Consider the following 11,828-nt stretch of genomic DNA (forward strand, 5'->3'; position numbering starts at 1 on the left):
TTGATCCATTGCAAAATCGCATGACACCTACTCATCTAGTACAAATGCTACAGCGTAACAAGAAAATATTCCTCATCACAGATAAAACAATAAACTAATATTTAAGTCTTTTGAAGGTGTTAAATAAAAACTAATAACCACACATAAGTGTCCTCACAGCAGAAGTACATCTGCAGAACTGCAATCTTAGCTTGCGTTACCCAGAGGTCCTCAATATAATGTGCTTATCATAATGCTAGCTAGGGTACAAGCATAACAATCAAATGATCACATATTAGAGTCCAATCCAATTGTCCCAATTATCTCCAGACCCAACAACAAGCTTACATTGCTGACTACATTAGCTTATAATTGCTGAGTATATTTACCAGTTCGAACGAAAACAAAGGCAGAAAACACAAAGCAAGATCGAGAGACCCAAAAGTAAAGAAAAGCCCCCCCGCTCATATATCACATCACGAATGAGACAATCTCGGACACTCCGCTCCACTCCGCATGTCGAGTGGAGTAGAGTGAGTTCAGATCGATCGGCGGCGTTCGCTCCCCGCGCGGGCGCGAACAAAAATCCACTTTCCCGATGATGCAACAGCACAGACTTTTAGAAAAATCCAAATCCCGGAGCTAATATTGATCAAGCTAGCTACTACTATTCAGTAATGGAGTTGTAGGGCACGGCGCACGCTAGTTAAATTCTTGATCAGTACTTGATCGCCGCGGCGCCGGCGGATTCCTCGCCGGCGGGCTTGGCGGCCGGCACGTCGTCGTCGTCATCGTCGTCCTCCCGGTCCTCGCCCTCGTCCTCCTCATCGATGCTCTCGGACCTCTCCCTCCCGCCGGCGCTGCCTCCCCCCGCGCTGCCGCGGCCCTCGGACGACTCCGGCGGCGAGCTCGCCATGGCCGCCTTGTACGCGGCCTGCGGCGTCGGCGGTGGCGCGGCCGCGCGGTGCATCGTCATGGCGCCCGGGTGGTGCTGCAGGTGGTGCACCGCCGCGTGCGGCGGGTAGTACTCCTGCGCCGCCGCCGCCGCCACAGCCGCCGTGTAGTGCGGCTGCGTCGCCGGGTGCGCGCCGTAGATGGCCTGGCCCGCCGCCTGCGTCGCGTACTCCGGCGGGACCCAAATGCCCCCGAGCACCACCAGCTGCGGCGCCGCGGTCGCCGGCGCCGGCGGCGGCGGCATCGGCCGCCGCGTGTGCAGCCTGTACTTCTGCACGACAGATCAGAAGAATACTCGGCTTAGAAACACTCCATGTCCGTACTCGATCTGGTTCAACCTAATCATAATAACTCATCTTTTCCCAAAAAAAAAAACTCATAACAACCCATGATTAACCAGTCGATATACTATTACTGCATCATGATCGTGCTTGGATGGACAGATGATGAGATTATAATTACCTGGAGATGGCTTTTCACCTCATCATTGGTCAATCCATCCACCTTCATCAGCTCGCGGATCTGCTTCGGGGTCGCCACTTTTGCAAACAAGAAACAAGTTTTATTTGTCTTTAGCCCATGCACGCATGCACTTGGCATTTTCTCTACCCAATTGGGGTTGTTTGATTCATCGCTCAAATAGTACAAGCGTGTGTGCGAGGGTACCTTGGGCGCCGCCGAGGATCTGGAGGGCATTGACGAAGCGGCGGTGCAGCTCCGGCGACCAGCACCGCCGGGCCTTCCGGTGGGGCTGCGGCGGGTGCGGCGGCGCCTGCCCGTCCGGCCCGTTCGACGCCGGCTTCGCCCCGTTCTGGAGGTCTCTCCGCGCGCCGAGGCCACCGTTGGCTCCGGCGGCGTCAAGGTACGGCTTCCTGTCGGCCTCGCCCGCGTCTTTCTCCGCGGGGGCGAGGGCGATCTCCAGCAGCGCCGCGCCTTCCGCGGCGGCCTTGTCCTTGCCGAACGGGAGGAACGCGCCGCCGTTGCGCAGCCCCGCGCCGGCGTCGAGCGCGCCGAGCGTGTCGATCGGCAGCGGGTGCTCCGAGCTCTCCTTGGGCGTCTGCGGGCCCTTCGCCGCGGTGTCCGCTGGCGCCGCCGCCGCGCCTGGCCCGTTCCAGAGCTGCGCCGACTCCATCCAGCTCGCCTTCTCCGACGGCGCGTTCCTCATCTTGTCGGCGGCGGCGTCCATCCCGATGTTCTTGAGCGGTATGAACTCCTCCAGCACCAGCGGCCTCGCCGGCGCGCCCTGCAGGCTCCCCATCTGGTACGCCTCCAGCTGCTGCCTGTACGCCTCCATGGCTGCTCATGCACCCATCAACACATTGTCACGGCCATGCATTCATGGACATGCATGAGCACAAAGAATAATGAATACATCCATGTCGCCGACCGATGAGCATGCATGAACGTTGCGCACCGTAGTTGAGAAGATGCATGCACAAGGGGAGCTCGCGCTTGAAGGCGTCGATCTTGAGCCGCTCCTCCTCCAGGCGGGCGAGGAACTCCCGGAGCTTCTGCGTCGTCTGCTCCGTCGTCGTCAGATGGTGGCCGTCGACGAGCGGCTCCTGCTGCTTCGGGATCACCGCGTACGTGCCGCCGCCGCCACCGCCGTTGCCGTTGGGCTTGTAGTCTAGGGTTAGGTCGGAGGGCGAAGACGCCATGCTGCCGACGAGCTCAGACGTTGCACTAGGATCACTAGACACTAGTGCAAGTATATGTGTGTTCGTGTTGGAGCTTGCACTATTATTAGCAGTAGCTGCTACAAGCTTCTAGTATATTACTTATCACATCTGAATATGATCAAGTAGCGTCTCTGTGTGTTAGAGAGAGAGAGAGAAGGGGCTGTAGAGAGAGGATGTGAATGTGTGAGAGAGTGTGTTTGATGAGGGATCAGAAGGGGAATCGATCGGCTTCTTTTAAGAGTGAGGTTTGGGAGGGGGGAGAGAATAAAGGTGGATTTAGAGGGGGAGGAAAAAAAGGAAAAGCCATGTTGTGATCTTGCAGGAGGTTCCTAGCTAGCAGCAGCAGGGGAAGGGGGAGGAGGGGATAAAGCAAAGGCATGGTAACTTCTTGCAAAGATCAAAGGCATCTGCATGCAAAAGCTTCTGCATATGCAGGAGGTTTCATGCATCATGTACATACAATACAAGGGAATCAAAGACTTATCTCCTCCCAGCACAGCTCAACGACCACACAGATGGGGCCATGTGGTTTTGGGCCACTTCTTCGTACGCACGTCTCTCTCTCTCTCTCTCTAGTCTCGTCTAGTCAGTAGTCTCCCCTGACGATCACCTGTGCGTGCTTCTGGTAACTCCATTCAAATCAAATCGAGCTCTGTCATTCAAAGTTCCAGTGATATGAATCTCTTCTCAGCAGCATGCATGCGTGAAAAATTGGAACTTTTACATGGCCATGCCTTCTTGTCCCAATGAGCATTCGCGATATCTTTTTCCGTGGATGCTCATTTTGTGCTAAGTTAACTTTGCAAAGTTTTTTACAACGAAAGAATTTATATCCATGCATCCTAGCTTTTGCATTGTCCACCCATGGGAGTATGAAAAGCTTAGGCGGGTGCGTTTGATTCAAAGGAATTAAAGATGAGCTCAAAGTAGTCCAAAGAGAACCTTGCAAGTCTAAGCGAGAACCCAACTAGGTGTCTTGGGAGAATATTTACCTTTTACCTAATCTTGATCTCAAAGCACAGGGATAATCACCAGATATACCTACCTGAGAATCACATCACCTCCTCCTCCAGCTCCCAACTCGCATTAAAAAAACGAAAGAATGTAGCGAAACCGCTAACACAACAAATCTAGCAATTGTTAACTACAAACACCGTAGATGCTTGCGCATTGTCAACTTTTGTTTTTGGGGGTTCTAATGGATGATTCCTGCACGATTAATCAAAGGAGGGGATGGTAAAGCAGTAAAGCAGCATATACCACACATAATTCAAGCCCCCAAAGATATGAAAAAAAAAAGATTCCTCCCTCTTTGCTTTGAAAAGGGTGGCGCATCCCTTCACACACAAGCTCTTCCTCGGTAGCCATGGGAATAACACGCATGTATGCCGCCTGTGTCTCCTCTATCCCTGTGTGCAAGAGAGAAGAGGGTGCCGGCTGGCTTTGCATTCACAGGGAATATGTTAGCACGGCTCAAGCAAGGAATATCTTAGGCTTTGGGAGGGATATCAAGAAAGGAAAACACGGTGTGCTTTGGAGAGAGAGAGAGAGAGAGAGAGAGAGAGAGAGAGAGAGAATCTCCGCAGCTGCTACTACTCTTGGCTTTTTAGGAAGTGGGAAGGAAGCTAAGAAGATTCTCTCTTTATCTCTCTAGACACACAGACGGAGTGAGGAGAGAGAGAGAGAATGCATGTACTCCGTATGGTGTTGCTAAACAAGGGGCCGGGGTAGAGAGGGAGAGGGAGAGAGAGAAGGGAGAGGCCGGGGAGAAAGGTGTTGTGTCTGTGTATTGGTGCATCGAATTCCCTGTGCAATAATTAGGGTTGGTCGCTTTCTTGGGGCAGTCTTCAGGTACAAGGCTCCAATCCCTGCCTTTTCTCTGGATTCTCTCCGCCTTTCTCCCCAGTCTCTACGTGAACAAAAGCCCCAAAAGCCCACGGCAAACCTTTTGTCGTGTGCCGCACACGGTAAAGCGCACACAGCAACCAGGCATCGGCAAAGCCGGCCTTTGCCGTGTGCTATATATCGGGCACACGGCAAAGGGTTTGCTGTGTGCCACTCTCGACCCACGGCAAAATAAAGTAGCCAGCCAGGAACGATGACGTGGCCAAATATTTGCTATGTGCCCTGCAGACGTGGCACACGGCAAAGTTCAAATCTTTGCCGTGTGCCATGGTTTTTGCACACGGCAAAGGTGCCAGAACCAATTTTTTTGTTTGATTATTACGTATATGGTACCCCAGAAAATCATATATATCATAATGATTATTCCATGTATCCGAATAAGCATCACAGGCATTTGATACACACATACAAATAAAGTCTTGTTTCGTTCATCGACAACCACAAGTACTGGTCTAGTTCATACAAGTTCATACAAATCAAGTTCAAACAAATCCATAAAAGTGGTACAAAGCAAGTCCATACAACATAACTCACGGGGCCGACGGCGGTGGCGGGTGCTGCGGCCACATCGGCGGGGGCGGCCATGTAGGCGTCTGCGACCAACCTGGCTGCTGCTGCTGCTAAATCCAAGCCACCCATTGAGGCGGTGGCCACACAAACTGCTGAGGCTGCTGAGTCTGCTGCACCGGAGGCGAGAAGTCAGGATTCACTAGCCCATAATTGGATGCCGCCGACTGATTCTGCCCATAAGCGAATATATATTGAGTTACATAAGAATGAAACTACAAGCATTAGCCTAAGTTCTAAGTCATTGTAGATATATCATAAGATATTATTTTTAAGTAAATCTAGGTTAATGCTAAGTCACTAAGACATTCCGAAACTCGATAGGAGTCAAAACCACTTACGGTAGGAGGAGTTTCTGCACGACGAACAAGTGGGGCCGGAGGGAATTGTGGAGGCGAAACACCCATCGCCGAGCCCAGGCTTTGCATAAATGTTAGAGCTTGATCCAATTTTTGCTGGATGTCGTCCCGCCCGGCCCTCCACCTCTCCTCTGCCGCCTCCTGCCGTGCTTGGAAGGCTGCTTCCATCTGGGCCTAAAGGATTTGATCCCAGGGTTAGAATTCAAAGTGAACATATGTAAAAACGGAGGAACGACGGATGGAACAGAAATAACCTTGACAGCCTCAATCTGAGTCTGTGTAGTGTCTGGCCGTGGGCGTATGGCAGGGCTTGAGCTGGTACTCCTGGCTCGAATCTGTGAAAGAGTGGGAGTAGTCGCCGTGTCGACTAAGCTGTCGCCAAACCAGTACCGTCCATGCTTCTTGCCTCCTCCCGCCCTCATGACGACTTCTCCATCAATGGGCTCATTGATCGCATCAAACTTCGGCCCATGAACTTCTTGTGCCATTGAGGTGTACCCACTGAGGCGGCTGTGGACGCTTGTGTTGCTGTACACTTCGGGCGGATCCTGCGGGTTGAAGGTGACATCGGACGTCGCCTTTCCTTTGTGGGCCAAACAGTATGCCTGGACTTGGGTGCAAGGCACACCACCATGTGACGCCGACTGTGAAAAAAGGAAGATGATTAGAAATTATGCAGAATTGAGCGTTAGAATAAAGAAATTAATTCACATACATATCTAGCCGCATACGCCTTGAGGTTACGGTTGCCCTGATGGTGCGATGCACCTGGCATCAGCAAACGCCACTGCCGGGCAGCCTCATGCATCTCCACCCACTCTTGCGAGCACCACCGGTCCACTATCATTTCCCAGCATGGATAATCATTGGCAATCCACCATGGAGGCACCTGCACATCATCAATATCTAATACATTTAAGAAGAACAAATGGAGCATAGTTGATAACTCCTTAAGATTGAATCTTTACCCGCAAATATTGTTCCCGGGTAAGTCTGATGTCTCTCGCAGGTCCTTTGTAGATCCTCACTTTTTCGATCCTGGCCTTGTAGTCGATGACGGCCTGGATGCGCGCCTCATAAAGCATATCTGCCACCAGCTTGTAACAAGCTCTGCTAGCCACCTGCATCGCCCTGGGCATCATATCAACACAAACGAAAGTTTGCTTTGGGCATGGATGTGTCACATGGTTTGATGACAATCATGAGAAATATAACCACAAGCTCAAGATCATCATATGTTACACAGTCCAAATCTAGGTAACAATTTATATCATCACGGGCAATGAGCTTATGTAATCTACCACGAACATGAGACGGCGCGAGGGCCCTTGTCAATGTCCTCACCTAGGGTTCGACGGCGGCGTCCGGGCTCGCGTGGCGGCGGCGGCGGCGCGTACGCGCGTGGCAGCGGAGAGGGCGTTGGCGTCGGGGTGGCGAGCAAAGGCGAGGCCGAGTGCGGGTGCGAGCGTGGCAGCGGCGGCATGCGGGGGTGGCGTGGCGGCGGCGTCGTGCGGGGGTGGCGTGGCGGTGGCGGCGTGCGGGGGTGGAGCGTGAGTGTGAGTGTGTGGAGTGTTAGCGTGAGAGTGATGAACTGCCGCCGGCCATTCAAAGGGGATAAGGGGCGGGTCTTTGCCGTGGGCGCCGATCTGGCCCACGGCAAAGACGTCAGCTTTGCCGTGTGCCACCCCGATCCGGCACACGGCAAAGGCATCTGTAGCTATTTATTTTTTTTTGCTTCGAAATTTTTGTTTAATTAGTGTTTCAAATATTGTTTAATTAGTGTTTCAACTAGTGTAGTCAATAAGTAATAATTAAAAAATATATCATTCATTTCGTGCAAGAATAAATATTTCTTGTTTCATTATCACATGCGGATCGAATGTACTATTTCATGCTACTTGAATCCTATATGTACCAACTGAATCACCATTACGTGTTTAACTAAAATTTGTTCACAACACTATTAATATCACAAAAAAATCACTCAACCTTTTCTGTTCTATGATTGCAATGAAAAAATCATTATTTCATGCAGTTACACCTCCATTGCAATGTATATCACATGTTATTATTTAATGGGGAAAAATATAAAATATTGCAAATGAATCTGAAAAATAATGAAATTTTGGCATGTACAAAGATTCTAAGATTGTGTATTGCATGTACAAAATTTTTTGAAGTCAACACCCAATTCGACTATCACTTTCACTTCAAATATCAACATCTCATTCTCAACTCTATAGATCTTCTTTGAAGATACTCCGGTTTATAAGGAGTACAAGTGATAACTTGTGCTAAACATTTTCAAATTTTTTCCATAGCCTCCACTTATAAAATCATGATACCATAACAAATCTTATATTTTTCAGAGTAAGTTTGCCTTTTATAGAATTTTAAAACGGTTGGGCCACATGGTTCATGGGATGGCTCATGAGCAAATTTTTCAAATTTTGCATCAATTTTTTAGATAAGGGCTCACATGGGACTTCATGATGTTAACATCATTTTTTGCTTCATTATTATTTTATTTAGAATTATTGCAGTTCAAAATTTACTTATTCTCTAATATTCCTTTACATCAAATAACAATGTTAAATATAGCAAAATGACTGAGAAAAATACCAAAACCTAGTATAGAGTCCCACATACAATATAAAGATAAGCAAAAAAGTTTCAAAGGCAGAATGATTTTTTTTAAACAAATTTGCCGTGTGCCAGAAATAAACACACGGCAAAGACCACATTTTGCCGTGTGTTTTTTTTTGCCGTGTGTTGTAGATCATGGCACACGGCAAACATCCTGCACTGCCGTGTGTCCACTGCTTTGTCGTGTGTCTTCTTCGTGGCACACGGCAAACAAGACCTTTGCCGTGTGCCATTAAGTTTGCCGTGTGTCCCTTTCGTGGCACACGGCAAATATGCTCTTTGCCGTGTGCCCGAGATAGTGCACACGGTAAAGATTCTGGCACACAGGAAACTACGAGTTTCCGGTAGTGTTTGATACCCAACACATGCACACCATACATGTATACTGCATGCATGTACCTAACTACCTATGTACATATAGGAGTATTCACATATATACCGTTGTTTGTGCACAATCAAATTACTGGTGCGTGAGTAGCGCAACATGCTTAATTAGAAGCCATTGAGGGGGGCCATGCTTTGTACATAAAACAATATTCCAAAATAAATTAAATTTATATAACAGAAATTTATTTCATTAAGATAATATGTTCAAAAATTATTTTAGATAATGGGGCTTTGGACCTGCTTGGTTGGATTCCAAAATATTGGCATGGCAAAATGTGGGCATGCCATTTTGTTTACCAAACGTTTGGCAAGTTAGAATAATACTTGGTTAGTTGGGCTGTTTTTTCGACTGTTAACCAAACAATTATCAAAATTTATGGGCTTGCCCATATTTTAGCATGCCAACATTTTTTATTTCGTTGAGAGCATGACATAACCTCTGTGTGTGATCGTGTATCTACACCTAAGGATGTACTACACAGCCGAATATGTTTATTTTTTCCCCCAAAAAACTTGTAGGAGCCCTGCTTTATCATCTAATAAGATGGCAAAACAATCAAGATATTACATTGTATGCGCTTGAAATTATACAATCAAAGGGGGTGGCCCTTGTTGACAGTTTTCTTATCAGATATGATTTCGACATATCCTCCATGTCTCCGTTGATTTGTGTTTCTTTGTTGTTCTAGAACATACAGAGCTAACTTTTTAAATGTAACTGAAGGGCTTTTCAAAACTTTGACCACCCATTTAAAACAACTGAAACATGTTGTATCCACATTAGATTTGTTGATATAAAAGAACAGAGTTACTTAGCACGCCAATTACAACCCCAAAGGGAAGGTGCTGCTGAGACTCACAAATAAATAGCCCGTTCGACTAAGCTGCAAATTGTTAGCTGGGCTAGCGGTAGTATGAGCGCGACACGGTAGTATGTAGCTACAGTGAAAATGCGGCAACCAGCCAACCGAACAAGGCAAAAATAGGAGGGCGAGGTTCCTAGCCCTCGTTTACATGCACCCCGTAAACTTTTTAAAAGAGATTTTTTTTCAGATTTGAAGTATTAAATATAGACTAATCACAAAATTAATTGTAGATTCCGTCTGTAAATCTCGAGATGAATCTAATAAGACTAATTAATCCGTCGTTAGCATATGTTTATTGTAGCAATTACTGTAGCAATTTAATGTCTAATCGTGCATGGTCTAATTATGGTCATTAGATTCGTCTCGTAATTTACAAGCAAACTATGCAATTAATTTTTTTATTTCGTCTAGATTTAACACTTCATGCATGTAAACTTTTCATTCAATGTGATAGTTTTGAAATTTTGAATTTTACAACCAGTCGATGTGATCCGGCACCGTGTAGGCTGGCAAGCCTTGTGTAGACGTAGCCGGGTGATATTCCTGGTCAAGGAGAAGATGTGCATGGCCTCTGACTGGGCAGCGGCGCAGAGGGGCTTTACGCACTTTCTCCTCGTGACACGCGTCAGTGGTGGCCTGCCAAAATCGTCCTGTGAATATCCCTTTTGTCTGGTGCGACGTGGCGTGCGAATATTCCTTCCCCCCTCCCCCACCCTACCGTGCTACGCGCCTACGCCCCTGTGTTTTCTGAAGCAACACACCCTGTGTCCTCTCCTCAGCTTGCTTCGCCCTTCTGTTTCGAGGTTCGAGCCAACAGCACTCAAGTACAAGCTGGTGCTCGATTATTTTCATCTTCTTTTCACATAGTAATATTCCTCCTTTCTTTTCACCTTCAGATGCGTCTTCTGTTCATCACATCTTGTACAAAAGCACATGAACAGCTGAAGAACAATGCAAACGCTTCAGAAACAATCAAGGCGTGGGCCGGTTCAGCGATTCGATCTCATGACTGACGAGGGAATAATCAAGGTGTTATGGGCTACCTCGCCAATCGCCATGATGCGCGCGCAGAAGGGCATGATTCTCTGAAGCCAAATGCAGGAGCAGAGAGAGAGAAAAAAGCAGCGATTAGGAGAGGCTTAAAAAAAGGAACGGCCAGGGCTCATCAGGAATCTGACGGGATGCTAATTGTCGCCTGCGTTAAGGTTCCTGGTGATGAAGGACCATCCTCGCATCCAAGCTTTCAGTCAAGTGGCGAGATCCGGGAAGGAATTCCTACAGAAAACCATATCTCCTTCGCGCGATCCGGAGTTGCGCGGTGAACGTTCCTCATATCCGCTAGCTCGATTGACATTCTTGTGGTGCCCGCGCCACTGGGTGGATGGCTTCTAATTTTCGAAAGAATTGCAGCTCGGCCTCGTGAAATTAGGTGCAGAGATTCGGCCGAGCTGTGGTGGTATTGGACCCCGATTACGCAGAGTTCTCATAAGTTTTTGTTTGATCAGATGGCTATGCATCAGATGACCGGATCATATTTTCTCTGAATTCCAGGTGTGAAAGAAACAGTGCATTACCTGTCTGAAAATTTTAGTTTCAGACATGTCGAAGATCAGTACGTTCTCCAATATCAGACTGCCAGAGTATCCGTCTGTCTGTTTCTGAAGATTTGCCTCTTTCATGTGCCGTCAAGTGTTCTTGGTAGGGATGAAAACGGATCGGATACAGACGGATATCATTGATATCGTATTTGTTTTCATATTTGTACTCGAATACGGAGTCGGATATGGATAGTGTTAGTTTTTGTCGGATAAGATTCTAATGGATATCGACATCATAAAAATGTAATTTTTGAGCATTCGGATACGGATTGGTTACGGATATTGGATCCTCGGAATCGGATACGGACGGATAAAAACTCTTCCAGACCGGATCGAATTCGAATGCGGTCGGGAAATATCCGTACCATTTACATCCCTAGTTCTTGGTCTATTCGTTGAATACTAAACTTTGCGGTACTTCATTTTTATTTAAAAAAAACAATGGCCTTCGCCGCTTTGGAATATTTCTTTTTTTTGACCCATGCCGACAGAACCCAACAATTTGAAATTTCGCGCCTTTTTTTTTATCTGCAGCTTGACGCTTGCAACAAGGCGAAATGGAATGATAACCACCGTACATGCAGGAGTTTCAGAGCCTGCCTGCCTTTCAGAAAGATAATACAGTAATCATTCACTAACAGTGAAACATTCCTTGAGTGGTCGGAGAAGGCTTTCCCTTTTCATCCTCTGCAGACATAAACCTTTCTTAAGCCTAGGTAATGACCTCAGGGGCGATCACCTCCGAGAAGTAGGCCACCTGTGTCGAGGCTAAAGCTCAAAACACCTCTCACTGACGGTTGTTTTCCCGTTTAATCCTCTGGTTAGCAGCTCATCTTTCTCACAGACACGAAGATGAGTGATTCCATCGCCTTTATCTTTACGAATTAG

The 11,828-nt window shown here is 47.6% G+C and overlaps 2 protein-coding genes across 2 annotated transcripts; both read right to left on the minus strand.

Moving 5' to 3' along the window:
• Positions 1–175: 175 nt before the first annotated feature.
• Positions 176–3,046, minus strand: LOC120676101 (transcription factor NIGTH1-like). Its single transcript, XM_039957325.1, has 4 exons — positions 2,348–3,046; positions 1,600–2,229; positions 1,396–1,472; positions 176–1,204 (listed from the first exon to the last, which is right to left on the minus strand). The coding sequence occupies exons 1-4, from the start codon at positions 2,589–2,591 to the stop codon at positions 698–700; spliced, it is 1,458 nt and encodes a 485-aa protein (XP_039813259.1). The 5' UTR covers positions 2,592–3,046; the 3' UTR covers positions 176–697.
• A 1,820-nt stretch (positions 3,047–4,866) lies between these two features.
• LOC120676041 lies at positions 4,867–6,254 on the minus strand. The gene is made up of 4 exons (XM_039957257.1): positions 6,159–6,254; positions 5,698–6,087; positions 5,426–5,617; positions 4,867–5,257 (listed from the first exon to the last, which is right to left on the minus strand). The coding sequence occupies exons 1-4, from the start codon at positions 6,249–6,251 to the stop codon at positions 5,138–5,140; spliced, it is 795 nt and encodes a 264-aa protein (XP_039813191.1). The 5' UTR covers positions 6,252–6,254; the 3' UTR covers positions 4,867–5,137.
• Between the last annotated feature and the right edge of the window lie 5,574 nt (positions 6,255–11,828).

The sequence above is a fragment of the Panicum virgatum genome, chromosome 5N (genome assembly GCF_016808335.1).
Source record: "Panicum virgatum strain AP13 chromosome 5N, P.virgatum_v5, whole genome shotgun sequence".
NCBI lineage: Eukaryota > Viridiplantae > Streptophyta > Magnoliopsida > Poales > Poaceae > Panicum > Panicum virgatum.